Source organism: Zonotrichia leucophrys, chromosome 7, assembly GCF_028769735.1.
Source record: "Zonotrichia leucophrys gambelii isolate GWCS_2022_RI chromosome 7, RI_Zleu_2.0, whole genome shotgun sequence".
Taxonomy (NCBI): Eukaryota; Metazoa; Chordata; class Aves; order Passeriformes; family Passerellidae; genus Zonotrichia; species Zonotrichia leucophrys.
In genome coordinates, this window is record NC_088177.1 from 22998458 (window position 1) to 23012364 (window position 13907).

A 13907-nucleotide genomic window follows, 5' to 3' on the forward strand; every position below is an offset into this window, starting at 1 on the left:
ACAGTTAAAAAGCATCAAAAGCTATTCTGTAAGTGAAACAAAATTCACTAAATATTAGTATCAACTGCTTATCCTGCAGAGATTGTAATTACATGCTAATAGACTCACAGCTTCTATGATCTTCCTCCCATTTTAAATAAAAACTAATGTTTTCAAGCTTTTTAAATTAAAAACAGTTTCCTGCTCCCCAGAAAGTGGGTCTATCAAATGTCTCTAAAACTTTAACTTAACTGATCTTTAGAGTTCATTTTGGAACTTAGCACACACTCACAGCCTGATTCACCACCACAAAGAGTCAAACCAGACAGTCAGGAAGAGAGCAAGGTGCAAAGTACAGTTCAAAATACCAAAAATACAAAGTAGGATTCAAAGTTATAAGAACAATAATTCCTGGATAATGCATGTATGAAAGATACAGGTGCAAAGGATGACTAATTCAACCTCAGGCCTCTAAGCAAGCAGGAAGTTGAAAACTCAATAAACCCCTATTTGATGAATCCAAAAAAGTTACCCTGCTCTCTGTCAAAAGGCAGACAGGCCTCCCCAGATGCCAAATTTTTTTCTTCATTTTATTCTTCTGTTGACCCCAAGGTCCCAGAGCATCTGACCAGGAGTCAGAATGAGATGCTAAAGATTATGCCCTGTAAGAACATTTCCATTTACCATTATTATAAACCCATGCAAACTTCTGTTTGTCTAGCCAGGGATTTAAACTTCTCTAGCATTATTTTGTGTATTTAAAATGTAGGCTAAAACAGCTTCACACCTTCCAGAATTTTTTACAAGCTTCTTACCTGGCCTCCATATGCACTTGGCTGAAGGTGCAACACCACAGTAGAGGCCTTCGTGCCACTTTCCAAAAAGGCGGTGAACCACCTTCCCTTCTTGATCTATCACAACGCCCTGGACCTCATTTACATTGGAATTCCAGTAGTTCACCTGCAAGTTTAACCAAGATTTACTAGCTCACACTGCTTTTCCAACAGCCCATTGTAACAATACACATAATGAATGTCTCTTGGCTGTGGTGCCAACTGTCCAAATTCTGGGTTGGAACAGCTCACCTGGAACTAAGAATACCAAAATTTGAAAATCATATGGTTCTAACACTAACTGATTTATTAATGGAGAAACACTTGCAATGTGGTTTTGACATGAAAGCATTTAAATTAACTGCACATCTGGGAATAACATTCTCAGTCATTATCACAAATCCCCCACAATTCTGCAAAAATGACCTTTTGCCTGTCAGAGCCATCTAACGCTCCTCTTCCTACTCGAGGAGGTATTAAATATACCTATACTTGTATAGGAATCCTTTCATGGGTGCTGAACACTACTGTATGCAGCAGGGAAGATATTACGTTATTACATGTTGTTTCTTTCTGTTTCTCATCTCTGTTTTGCTTTTCTTAGACACATTTAGTTCTTACACCTTCATCCAAGAGCCAGTTGCCCATTCTCAGATTATCCAACAAAATACAAATTTCAGATTTATGTTAACATCCCATTGTTAACACTAAAATGGTATCGGTATCTTTTGTTGCAATGTGAAGACAAATTTATTTTTAGGGAAAATACTTGCTAGTAAGATAGCTATATAAACTTCTATTTTTATATACGATCCTTGCCTGGATATTACAATACTATGAACCAAAGCAGCAATACATAATGTAAAGAGAGAAAATATTGACTAAAAAATTCTAGTAGAATGAGAAGCAAAATGGCATGGCAGCGTACAGTGACTTTGTGTTTTCATTGTGTTACTATAAAAAAATGTTGACATTTAATTTTTAATCAAAAACCAGCAACAGTAGAGCACATAGCTATACAGCAATGGAACACACTGACATTAAATGTTCAGAGGAGCAGAGTCTTACTAATTGACATAGCATTCTCATTTGAGAATTTACATTTTATGAATACTGATAAAAGGAATAAAAGATAAAATGTGGAATATGGACTTCAGGAATAGTGAAGAAACAGCCTGATGTACCCTTAAATTACAGTTATATGAATATAAGATATATATTAACATCCATATGTTACCTTGACAAAAGTGAGTTTACAAATACAAACACTGCTTTTTGTGTTTCTGATAGTTATCTCTCCGTAGTGCTCTATCCATCTCCTTCCACTAAGAATATTATGTATGCAAGTTGTGACTTTGTTCCAGACATAGTAATCTCCATACCTAAGAACAGATTAAGAAGTAGTTGGTAATATCTATTCATCATGAACATTGCTGACAAAAAAGTAAAACATTCCTCCCTTATTGTAAAAACAAACCACATTTCCCAAAAACACCCACACAGATGACAAAGTCCTGTGTCTGGTTACATCACTAATCCTCCTTAGAGAAGCTCACCTAAGCTCCAGAACTACAGAAAGGTGCTATAAACCACAAATAAACACATTATGAGCCACTGAAGCCCTGCATGGCCTGTTCACTGTCCTCAGAGCATGAAGTGCTTCGGCCACAATTCCTATAGGGGCAGGACAGTGACACAAAGATCAACATAAGGCTGAATTGAGACGATAAGCAGAAAATGCAACTGAATCACAAACAGAACAAAATAAATACGAAAACCATACTACAAGTGTGGGAAATTTGGACAGGACATCAAGGAAAGGAAGTAGAAAGCCAGGAGCACACTGGCACATCATCCCTCCCTTTGCCTTTGTAACAACTATCCAGTCAGAGCATCTCTAACATCAAACAAGAGAATAAAACCAGAGGATTATATTATGCAAAGCACATTCTCCTTCAGAGTTTAGGGGAAGGCATGAAGACAGAAGACAAAGCTGGTCCAGAGTGCATTTCCTTCAATTTTTTGAGATGGATAAAGAGGTGAAGTGATGCTATATTGGTAGAGGCAGAAAGAAAGGCTGGCTGCAATGTACCAGGAGCAAGAACACCACTACAAAACCAGAAGACATGTTTAAAGTATCCACTCCTGGCATAATCTTAGGATTTACAAGCTGCAACTAATCTCACTGGTGGTGAAGCTACTGCTTCTCACTACTCTGCCAAAATCTCCATACAAATTATGGAGAATATACATCGCTTTATCCACATTTTGAAAAAAGACCTTTCATGATCTCGTTGTTCTGAGGGAACAACAAGACACTGAGAGCCTTAGGACAACACCAGCTGCTGGCAGTCCTGCACTGCAGCCTTGTTCTGAACAACTCATCACTGCTGTACACATAAAACATGGGTTCCCTCTCCCAAAACATTTCTATCTCTCTCCATCACTTTCTAGAGTGCATATTCTTCCTCCAAAACAAAAAATGGATCTTCAGGCTCAAAAACGTTCCAGTAGCCCCAGATGAACACTAAGGAAAGATTTAAGCTGGGCACAAACCCTCATCAGTACAATCCACATCATGTCTGCTTACCCCAACCCATTCACAAGGCAGCCCAGACTGGAGTGCACCAAAGGTTGAAAACAAGAGGAGAGTAGCTTACTTTGGAAGAGTCACATTCAAGGTTCCAACAGGCAGAATTTCCATTGATTTCCCCCAGAATTTGTTTTTCCACCTGATATCTGAATATAATAGTGAAATACTTAGAAAACTGAAATGACCAAGGTCTCCCCCTTGCACTGATCTGTGTGGCACCAGACCATCTGTGCTGGACTATCCAATTCAAAACAGGACAGTAGATAGTATGAATTTGCCACGAAAATACTAAAGAAAAAAATACTAGAAAATTACATTAGGTCAGAAAAACTAAACGTAAGTTTAATTAAGAACTGTGTCTGTGCTGCATGATTGTCAAATGTCTTGTGCAAATATTCAATACAAATTAAAGGCATACACCAGTAGGTACAAGGAAAGAAAGTAATTTTTTCAACTGTAAAAAGAACTGCTTGTGTCTGTAAGAAATAGTAATTTTATTGGTAAAAACCTTTTAAATGGGAGAGTATAAACAGGCTGCAAGTAACAGAGGAAGTTGTAATATGTTTGCTCACTCTTAATGAGAATTTGGAGTAAAATAAATCAGATCATCAGTTTATAATATGTCACATCAAAATAATAAATATAGAAAATCTGAGTAAGTTCCAAATGCAAAGGTCAGCTTTTACAAGTTTTCATTTGATGATAAAAAAGGAGTTATGCTTTTGAATTAAAAAGTATACCTTGCCAAAACACAAAGTTTTTCGATTCACAGTGACAGGCCGAAATGGGAGGATGGTGGCTAACCTGAAACACAATTTGGTTGAGTCAAAAACATTTAATTTTCATTCCAAAGACAGTACAATTGGTATTGCAATATGAAAATACTAAATAGCTCATGTTGCTATGAAAACAGATACATCTTAAGTGATTGTACTTAAAACAGTTCCTAGTGATTACTATAAAGATGTATTCCTTCTAGCTTTTAATGAAGTCCACTCATATTAGCAATATTTATTTACTTCTAAGAAAGCAAACCATTCTAAGTAGAAAGAAAAAATGGGATTATATATAAAATGAAGAACAAAAAAGATAAATCTAAACAGGAGTGTCTATCTAGAAACAAGGTTTACCTGCTCTGAGAAAAATCGAAATCCTTTGTCTTCTCTAATACATTCATAAGTTTCACCAAGCACTGGGTTAAATGGCTTGCTTCCTGCTCTAAAGTACGTAGAGGCATAGCCTGATGCTGCAAAGGCAGCTATGAGAACCTGTAAAAATACAGATCAGAACATGAGAACAGGCAGACACTCTTGTGTATGTGCATCACTGTGTGGTACCACATAGCTCATTCTGCTCAGAGTGACAAATGGAATAATGAAGCATGCCTGAAAGTGACACCATGCATTCCAGCCAAAACCAGTATAAACTTTATTTCTTCTGTTGATATAATTTATTTTTCTTCATGATCTCAATCAATCTTTTAACAGTCCCTTAAAATGACAATCTGCACATGACAGTTTTTCTGCCTTTGACCAGGCTTAACATTATTGACCTGAAACACACCCAACTCTAGTCCTCCTTCCTGTGAATATTATGTAATAAATTCTAATTACAAGATCACATGCCATTTTACTATGGGAACTATTTTATTTAGTGCCAAACATAAAAAGCTCCCACTTAGCATGTTCTTAGCCCAGAGTTATCTCCAAATCTTCCACACATACGCAGCGTTAACAGCCAGCCCCCTTGTCTATATGTCCAACCACAATTTAATAATCTCTATGCCAGGCCTGACTGGAAGTAATAAATGAAGTGGAATGCCATGGTTATTTAGTTTACAAGGTCTCATTTTCAGAGTTAAAAAAAAAAAATTACATCAGTCAGTCAGAAGTCCAAACAAAACTTCAAAAACAACACAGGGATAAAAATGAGTCAGCTATTGGCAATATGTTACCAATGGGGCAAATCTTAACCAGGTTCCCCTCTCCTCCTGCTAGTGAGGACACAACCCTCATGTGAGGTTTTATATGCTTTGTTTTTGTCCCACTGTGTAATGTGTGCTTCATTCTCTTTTCATGTTGTATTATTCAGAAATGCAGCATCAACAAAATTAACACTGTTTTCACAGGCTTTTCTTCAACAGTAAAAACCTTCATTCCTCTAAAACCATTTTCAGATTAATTTGAACTCACTTTTCAATTTAACTATAAGACTATAAGTTAACTATATAACTATAGTTAACTATAAATTAACTCTGTTAACTCTGCAGAGAACAAAGGAGTTTACTATCTTTGTGATATAGAGAGCAGCATGAAAAAAAAAGGTTTCCACTACTTTTGGATGCTTATTGAAGATAGCAAAATCCTGCTCTTTCAGAGAACAGGCAGTAACATAGAGCATTCCTGCCACAAGCTTCAGGTATTCAGCCTTTTCCAAGCAGTCCCATAGGTTTCAGGTCAGATGTGCAGCTTGCATTTTTATGGCTGCTGTTTAAAGATTTGGCTTCTACTCCCAAGTAATGCAGTAGACATCTGTAGCAGAGAAGGGGACTGAATCCACATTTCCCAGGAAGCTTTCAGTTGCACCATGGCTTCACCTTCTAGAATTCTCCCTACTACTTCAATACTGACCTTCCAAACTTTTCAACAAAGGCAGCAATCAGTCTGCTTTACTCATTACTCCTTACACAATCTCCCTCCTCTTGTGAGGGACAGAATCACAGAATGATCTGAGTTGGAAGAGGCCCACTATGAGCACCTCCTGAGTCTTGTAAGAAAACAGAATATGAGGATGAATAATTCAACTCCCTTTCTCAAGATAGCTTCAATTTCTTCAGTGTTTAGGACTCCTCACTCTCCTGCAGGCCTTGTGAACAAAGTAGTACAGGGACTTGTGTGTGATTGCGTGACAGCCAAAGGCAGCCTCTCTCCTCCCAGTTATCCACAGTGCTGCCAAAACATGGCAAGAAACAGCAGACATCTCCAGCAACAACACTGCTAAATTTCCCTTACAGTCTTTCCCTGTATCTCCTGAGGAAAAGGACACATGACAGATCAAAGCACCCTGAGAGCTGAGCACAGGCTGCTGGCTGCCAGATTCACAGGGGAGCTGAAGTCAGGCTACCTAGGCAAACTTTGTTCTGGTGTTTTGAAACTTCTCTCTCAGAAATTGCCTGGGAGGACATCTTATTCACACCTATATTGATCATAATGCAGTCACAGACTTGATTAACTCTTGAAGGGTGATGGATTTGACCACTGAAAGCCAGAAAACGATGCAGAATTAGAAACTGCCAATGCCCATATCTACAGTCATAGAGCATGAGATCAATTGTAAATAAATGAGTTACAACTGCAGGACTTGGTTTGAAGTAAAAAAACATCCCACAGCCTTGCTCAGATCAAACCTACCACCTGTACTTGTTCACAACACTTTTGTGACCCAGCAGGGAGGTCTGTTGTCTGTGACCAGGCGGAGAAAGAGAGGACCCTGCACAGACCCCACTGAACAGCTTCCTTTCTAACACAGCCAGAAGTGCTACACTAAATGCATTACCATGCGCTCATAAGGATCATCTGTTTCAGCAGCCTTGTCCAAGAGTTCACTGTATTCCAGCTCTTCACAAAGATGTTGCAAGGTATTCAGAGGTTCATTTAGCTCAACTGGCATGGATACTTTGGAAAGATCTTTGCCAATGTTATTTCTCAAAATATTCCACAGATTGATGTTACTGGTGTCAGGGCTGGGAGCTGGGAGACAAGTCCTCCGTCCATTTCTGAATGCGCCTCCTGTCAGCTCACCATTAAGAACTGGGAAGGGAAGAAAAATATTGTCATAAGAAAGTACCAGACTAAGAAAAACAGAGTTCTCCATTCAACCAAATAACTGCCAGAACAAGCAAGCCCAACTTCATTGTTTTCAGCTGAGTTGGACTTGTTTTGACATGCAGTAATTCTGGTACATGAATATAACCAAGGTAATTTCTCAAAGTTTGAAACACAGTATACTTTGCCGAGAAATGTTGTCTGCAACACTGGTGTTGTCCTCAGATATATTGTCACTCACATCACTGATATACGATTCATCATCAGAAGCCTAAAACATAAATAAAATATCCATTAACTCAAATACATATAAAATATACAAAAATAATTAACTGAAACACAAATATTAAAAAAAAATCTTTATCCAATTAAAGCTATTAGCTAAGTGAACTGAATGTTTCAATCTGTCCATAGTGCCAATGCACTAAAAGGGTCAAGAAAAATGCTGCATTGCTCTCATGTTTCTGAATTCTTTATTATCCAAATACACACGTGAAATCTGCAAAAGGTGGCTTCAAGTAAGATCAAGGATGAAAAGAAATTGGTAACATAATGCACTAGGCATGGGAGGTGAGAAGAGATAGTCAGATTTGTGCTGTTTATAAAGAACCAAACAATAAAACGTGACTTACATTTCAGCAAACAAATTATGTAAGTATTGATCTATCATTTTGCAAAACAAGAATCTCATCAGCATTAAGAATATTTAAAATTTTTTTTACAAAACTGTTTTTTCAAGAAATATTATTTTTTTGTCTATTTCTCTCATTACAGAGCATAATTTTATATAAATATGTAGTAGAAGATTATTTTTATAAAGAATATTTGAAAATCTAAATTTAATTGACTGCACAGCCAGCTGTAACTGTCTGTCATCCTTCAGTGAAACTGTCATAGCCTAGAAAGGACATGTGCTAAACCTAAGTTACTGACACAACTAAGTTCCAACTCACTTTTACACTTCAGGGAACTCCTGCACCACCTTATGTGATCTCAGGTTTGTTTATCTACACTTTACACATTTTATTCTAAGTAGCATTACTAAAAATAAAAAAAAATCACTAGTGGTAGCACTACCTAACTGTGTCCAGCAGCACAGATGCCACACGCTGTCACAGCCTACCTCGTTTTCTGACGAGCTGGCAGATAGAAGCACCTCCTGTGCATCAAAGAACTCTGAAACAGATTCAGACATAGAGAGCCTGCTTTCATTAGAAACTTGCTGAGACAGTGGCAAACTGACATGAATTTGTTCACCTGTCTGTAAATAAAGCACAGAGAAGAAAAAGCATTATTTCTCATATTAAAGAAATACATGTAAAAGGGGTAAATCACCTGAGTAAGATTTATACACCAAATACAAGCACAGAGAGTAAAGACAGCATTTTAGTAGGACTTTGTGTGTACCTAGCAGATGAGTCTGAGGATGACAAAGTAAAGTGCATTTTCAACAGTGAGATACATGTCTTCATTTGAGGCCTGTCCAGCATCTACTGCCAAATTTTAGCAGCATGAAATTGCAGATCTACTTCTCTATGCAGAGAATTGATTTTGTGGACAATAGCTGGATTGTGACAGACAAATTCAGTCATTAACTTCAGATTAAATTACCTCTAGTAATAACAAATAACATCACTGAGAGCTAGCTTTGATACAACTAAAATTTAATTATAAAGATTTATAAGGTCTGGGAGTTATAAGTTACTTTCCAAATAAATGACCTTGTGAACCAGTTTAGTAACAATATTTGAAATGTTTGAATATTTAGGAGGACAGCTATAACATGTATTTTTATGGGCTTCTATTCTATTTTTATACTCCTAATCTCATTTGCATTATGCCATTAACACTGACCCAATACTACTAAAAGAAATGAACTCTCTATGGTTTATTATAAAGAAATGTAACACCCGAGTCAAGGATTCAAAATTGTGCTATGTTGATGTCAGTAGTGCAGCAGGCTTAAACAGTGAAATATACCCTCTGCCTGCTAGAGTGGGTGGGTGGGACACCAGATTTCAATGTTACCCTGCAGGCTATCACATTAAGAAAAAGATTAGGGTGCTCTCCCTGTACCATTTTACCACAGGATCTCTTGCTGTGGAGGGAAACAGGTCTTGGACTTAATTTCTTAATTCATACAGCATATTGTCCCTGGGAGATAGTACAGATGAAACTACTGAAGCCCTTTTAAACACATTTAACTCTCCAGATTGCAACACAATCCCAGTTAATCTTATTCCAGAATTCCTGCATATGATTTTGTTGACATCTTAATTCTGCAGAATTATTCCATACAGTTACCTCAAAACGCACTAACAAAACATCCCAAAAAAGCATAAACAAGCCAAGAGGTCAAACCCCATTCATTTTTCATTAGGATTTATAAAATTGTAGACGGATTGTGATGCTTGATGACTCATAATGAAAACAGAGTCTCATTCTACTGTAATCATTATAGGAAGTGACCAAAATTTTGAGGTTTCACATAAACTAGGGGGACTTGGAAAAATACATATGCTCCTACCTGAAAAAGACCCTCACACAGGCATTAACTACGTGCTGCAAGATTATAGAGATATATATAAAACAAGCAAGATAAGTGAATGAGAGATCTGGACACTTTGAAAAACTTCCTCAGTCAGGCTTACTTCTACCAAGACAATGATGAACAAGTGAAAAAGGAACAGCTAACCAACAAAAATACAGAACAGAAGAAAAGGTCATTGTCCAGAACTTCACTGTAGATTGGTGTGCTGTGGCACCACTTCACTTCTATGTTCTGTTGCTAGCCTCCAACATGCTGGATTCTTGGAAAAATTGTTTAGACATTTTCAGAAAGCAAATAAACAATTTTACCTTTCTTGCTTGTTGGATGAAATAACTAGGAGACAAGACTATGTTAATTGAAATGGCATATGCATAGGAAAAAAAATTGTGGAAATGACAAATCAAAAACATTTTTGTAAAATGCAAGCAGAATGGTTGCCAAAGTGACCATACTAATTGTAATATATTACAGTCCACAAATTCAGATTTGTCATAAGGGAAGCTCACTGTTATTTATACAAATGTTTGTTAATCTGTTGACTAAGGAAAGCAAAACAAGAAAAACTAAATGTTGCAAAAATATTAGTGCAGTGCTTGGTTCACAGACTAAACTTTTTGATTTTAACAGTACCACTAAAGATTCTAAACATGAGGCCCTTTAGACACTTGCAAAATCAGGTCGTTAAATAATTAATTGTTCTGCTGATTTGGCAAGAAACTAAGGTACAGAATTGGTTAGCTACTGTGTGATACATTCAAATACAGTAAAACCTCACTAATTCCCACAGCCAGCAATTAATATTCCAAAACTGGAGTCCTGCTCTGTTCCTCTAAAAAGACCAAGCTGAGATCTTTCATGTCTGACGTACAGAAAACAAAAGACTGAAGTTTTATTGTAGTTAAGGAAATACAGCCTGACTTTTTCTATGATTGAACATTCGCCAATGTGAAAAATTCATTAATTTTTCAGGTGTGTTTCAGCTATTTAGTGAGAATTAGCAAGGTTTGTTTGTACTCTAAATCCATTAAAGGCCAAAGTCTTACCTCATCAGGACTAGGGATAATATTTACACTGACAACCTGATCACAAATAACAGATTCTGAATGTATTCTGTTCAAGCGACTCCTTAGTTCAGCATTCTGGTTGAGAGCCTTAAAATAAAAATTGCACATTTCATTTAAAATTAAAATGTAAGCATTTTAAAAAAAGAAAAAACAAAAGAAGAAAAAAACTTTCTTTCCAGTAATTTCCAAAAAAAACCACAGAACCTCCTTTCCTTCATTTATAGGGAGATCCTATTTTGAGATCCTCTCCAACATGATTCCATCTTTGGTTACTTTGCCTTCACTGCTTTTCAGGAGGGGGGGGGACATGTTCTCCCACAATGTAACACTGGCGTTCCACCTCAGTTCTTCAGAGGAGCTCTTTGGCAGGTGTACTGGTGGGTTATGTACATTATGGAAATGGGGAGTGAATGCAGCAACAAAGAGTGAAACTGCAGAACAATACATGGGAGCTACCCACAAAATGCCCAAAGAGGCAACTGTGGGTTTACAACTACACAGCCTCTCCTGAGTCAAGGTTATCAGCACTCAGAGGCTGCAAACAGAAATTGCTTCCTTTCCTGTAAAACCAACATAATTGCTAGATCAGTTTTACAGGTTTACCCTTGTACTTATTTCAAACTAATGATCCACTGCAGCATCACAAATGCCAACAGAATTCAACTGGTGTCTGCTATCTGCTGATTTTTCTCCTATTTTAAAGTCCAACCTAGATTACAAATTTGGGTGCACAAATATGTATTATCTGTTGGTTAGAAAGACTAGTGGGTGAGATTCTGAAATCCAGAAGTATAATATGCTACATATCTAGAACATGGCTGACTTAACTTTAATATAGCCCCAACACTGAGGCTTACAGAAAAGCAGAACAGAGAGACATTTTGTTTCAGTAGAAAAGGATAATTAAAATGGAGTAAGAACCTTCTTCTGTCTCCCCCTGCTGCAGATTGAGGAATAGATTGCATGAATGTACTAAAACAAAGAAAGACCAAAGGAAAATAGGTAAATTTAATCTGTCACTGAACAGTTTAAATTACCCAATTTTGCTTTGTTCTGAAATGGTCTGAGCATGTTCCTAGTTGCCATCCCTCAGAGAGGGAAGGTAATGACTAACAGCAGCCTGACAGTAGCTTCTTCAACAGCTCAGCCCTGGTCACGAGACTGGACAAGCCCAGGCACAGTCTATTTTCCACTTCCTCTCCACTGAGGCTGTGAACTAATGCGTGACAGTGACTTTCAAACTAACCTTGGAGGCCAGGACCAAGAAGAAAACATGATTCCCTATTTCATGCAAATTGCTAATGAATATCCACAGGTCTTAGATAAATTTGTGTCAATAACCAGAAATAGTTACCCTTATCTCTTGCTCCTAACCCTATTTAATCACAATGCACAGAAATCAATCTGCATAACACGATACCTATCTATAGAAAGGTTTGTCTTTAAACATCTGCTCATACTTCTTGCAGATGCAGTCCTCCACACCAATCCAGCAAATGCTTTTATGCTTCCTTGACAATGAATTTTGAAAAATTGTTATTTTTTAAAAATTTATTTATTTTGCAACCTGAGGACTTATTTTTGCTAATTTCTTCTCCCCCACTACAGCAAATTATATTTTTTCTTTTAGCTTAAGTGGGAGAAATGCTGGAGAGTTAAAAAGTCTATATCCGGAAATCCAAATTACCCATGATTATATTGCAACCCAGGATTCCTTTTGCATTTAGAGACACGGACATATAAAACAAACTTGACAATATACAGTCAAAATTTAAAACTTAATTACAAAAACAGCACTATTTCCTTGGCTGTGCTGGAACAGCTCCAAGAAAGACATTTAGCATTTGTATAAAAATCCTTTTTCTTTACTTTGGAAAACCATAACAGATACGTCCTTACACAAATGATATCCTTCAACCCCACATGCAGTGAGGTTAGATTTATATCATAACAGAGTATGCCATAGTTCTGGCTGAGAACTTGGCTTTTTCTTGGCTCCTTTGAGGTGAAAGGAAATGGCCAAAATACAAAAGAAATAGTGCACTGGGCAAGATAGATGTGCTTGAGATCAAATCAAGAACATACCTGAGAGAGGGACTGTCTGAGGTGAGCTATTTGAGCATTGTGGCCTGTAAGATCCTGCTCTGAAACAATCTGTTTAAGCTTCTCCTTCTCTATAGCTATGCTGTTAAACGCAGACTTCAAAAGAGAATGCACTAAGCAAAAAGAAAAAAAAATAAAACAGGTGTTTTCTTGGCTACAGAAATCACATTGACATCTCTTACAATATTTCAGCAATAAACACAGAGTGAGACTTCCATCCCACAGCAATGGACATTTGAAACAAGGGCCTGAACTTCAAGTAATCCATGCCAAATTAAGTACAAACACTTACAGCTTGCGATTGCAATGTGCGTACTGTATGCTCACACATATCTCATCTGAGCATATTCTTGGTGCTGAACATATGGAAAGGTGCACATTTGGAAAAACTGTGTCCAATGTGTCTTATTTTCTTTCTGGTCTTTATTTGTACTTTTCAGAGTAACAGAAACATTAGTTCTGCTAGACATAATATTGTACTAATAAAGAGGATTGCTTGGTCTTTAAACAGGTTTAGAATTTTTTAAGATGCCAGTCTCACATTTTTTTTCTATGCTTGTTATATAACAGCAAACTGCTAAGAAAACCTTCTTAAAATGGTATTTTTTAGTTCGTAGGACCATTCACTTACAGGCAATAAAATCGCAATTCAAAAGTACATTCCTGTAATAAGCTCTTTTCCCACAGATTCCATTGACATAGAAAACATTGCACAAAAATTATTTCACAGGATTATGTGCAGAAGTTACATTCTGAACCATCTTTGGGAAGAAATACTACATTTTGTTGAGGAAAAAAATGTTTGCAAATTCACTCACTTATTTACAGAATGGAGAAAGCAGTTCAGAAGACTTGAAAAGCAGTTTCAGAGTTTACCCATCTCTACATTTATGACATAAATGGAAAATATAAGAAGGTTACTATAAATTGCCTTTGTGTAAGCCACCTGAACAGCTAAAA

The 13907-nt window shown here is 37.0% G+C and overlaps 1 protein-coding gene across 9 annotated transcripts in view; it reads right to left on the reverse strand.

Moving 5' to 3' along the window:
• Positions 1–13907, reverse strand: part of OSBPL6 (oxysterol binding protein like 6) — a 106647-nt gene that overhangs the window by 21708 nt on the left and 71032 nt on the right. For 7 of the 9 annotated variants that reach the window (XR_010441125.1, XR_010441124.1, XM_064719006.1 and 4 more), the window contains 10 exons: positions 12930–13060; positions 10824–10931; positions 8353–8490; positions 7413–7500; positions 6961–7214; positions 4536–4673; positions 4146–4209; positions 3473–3551; positions 2050–2194; positions 795–939 (listed from right to left, as the gene is read on the reverse strand). Coding sequence is in view for 7 of the 9 variants with exons in the window: in XM_064719006.1 (XP_064575076.1) it covers positions 795–939; positions 2050–2194; positions 3473–3551; positions 4146–4209; positions 4536–4673; positions 6961–7214; positions 7413–7500; positions 8353–8490; positions 10824–10931; positions 12930–13060 (1290 nt within the window). In the remaining 2 variants the exon portion in view is untranslated. The remainder of the gene's footprint in view (positions 1–794; positions 940–2049; positions 2195–3472; positions 3552–4145; positions 4210–4535; positions 4674–6960; positions 7215–7412; positions 7501–8352; positions 8491–10823; positions 10932–12929; positions 13061–13907) is intronic. The other 2 variants (XM_064719012.1, XM_064719010.1) reach the window with 1 other exon arrangement.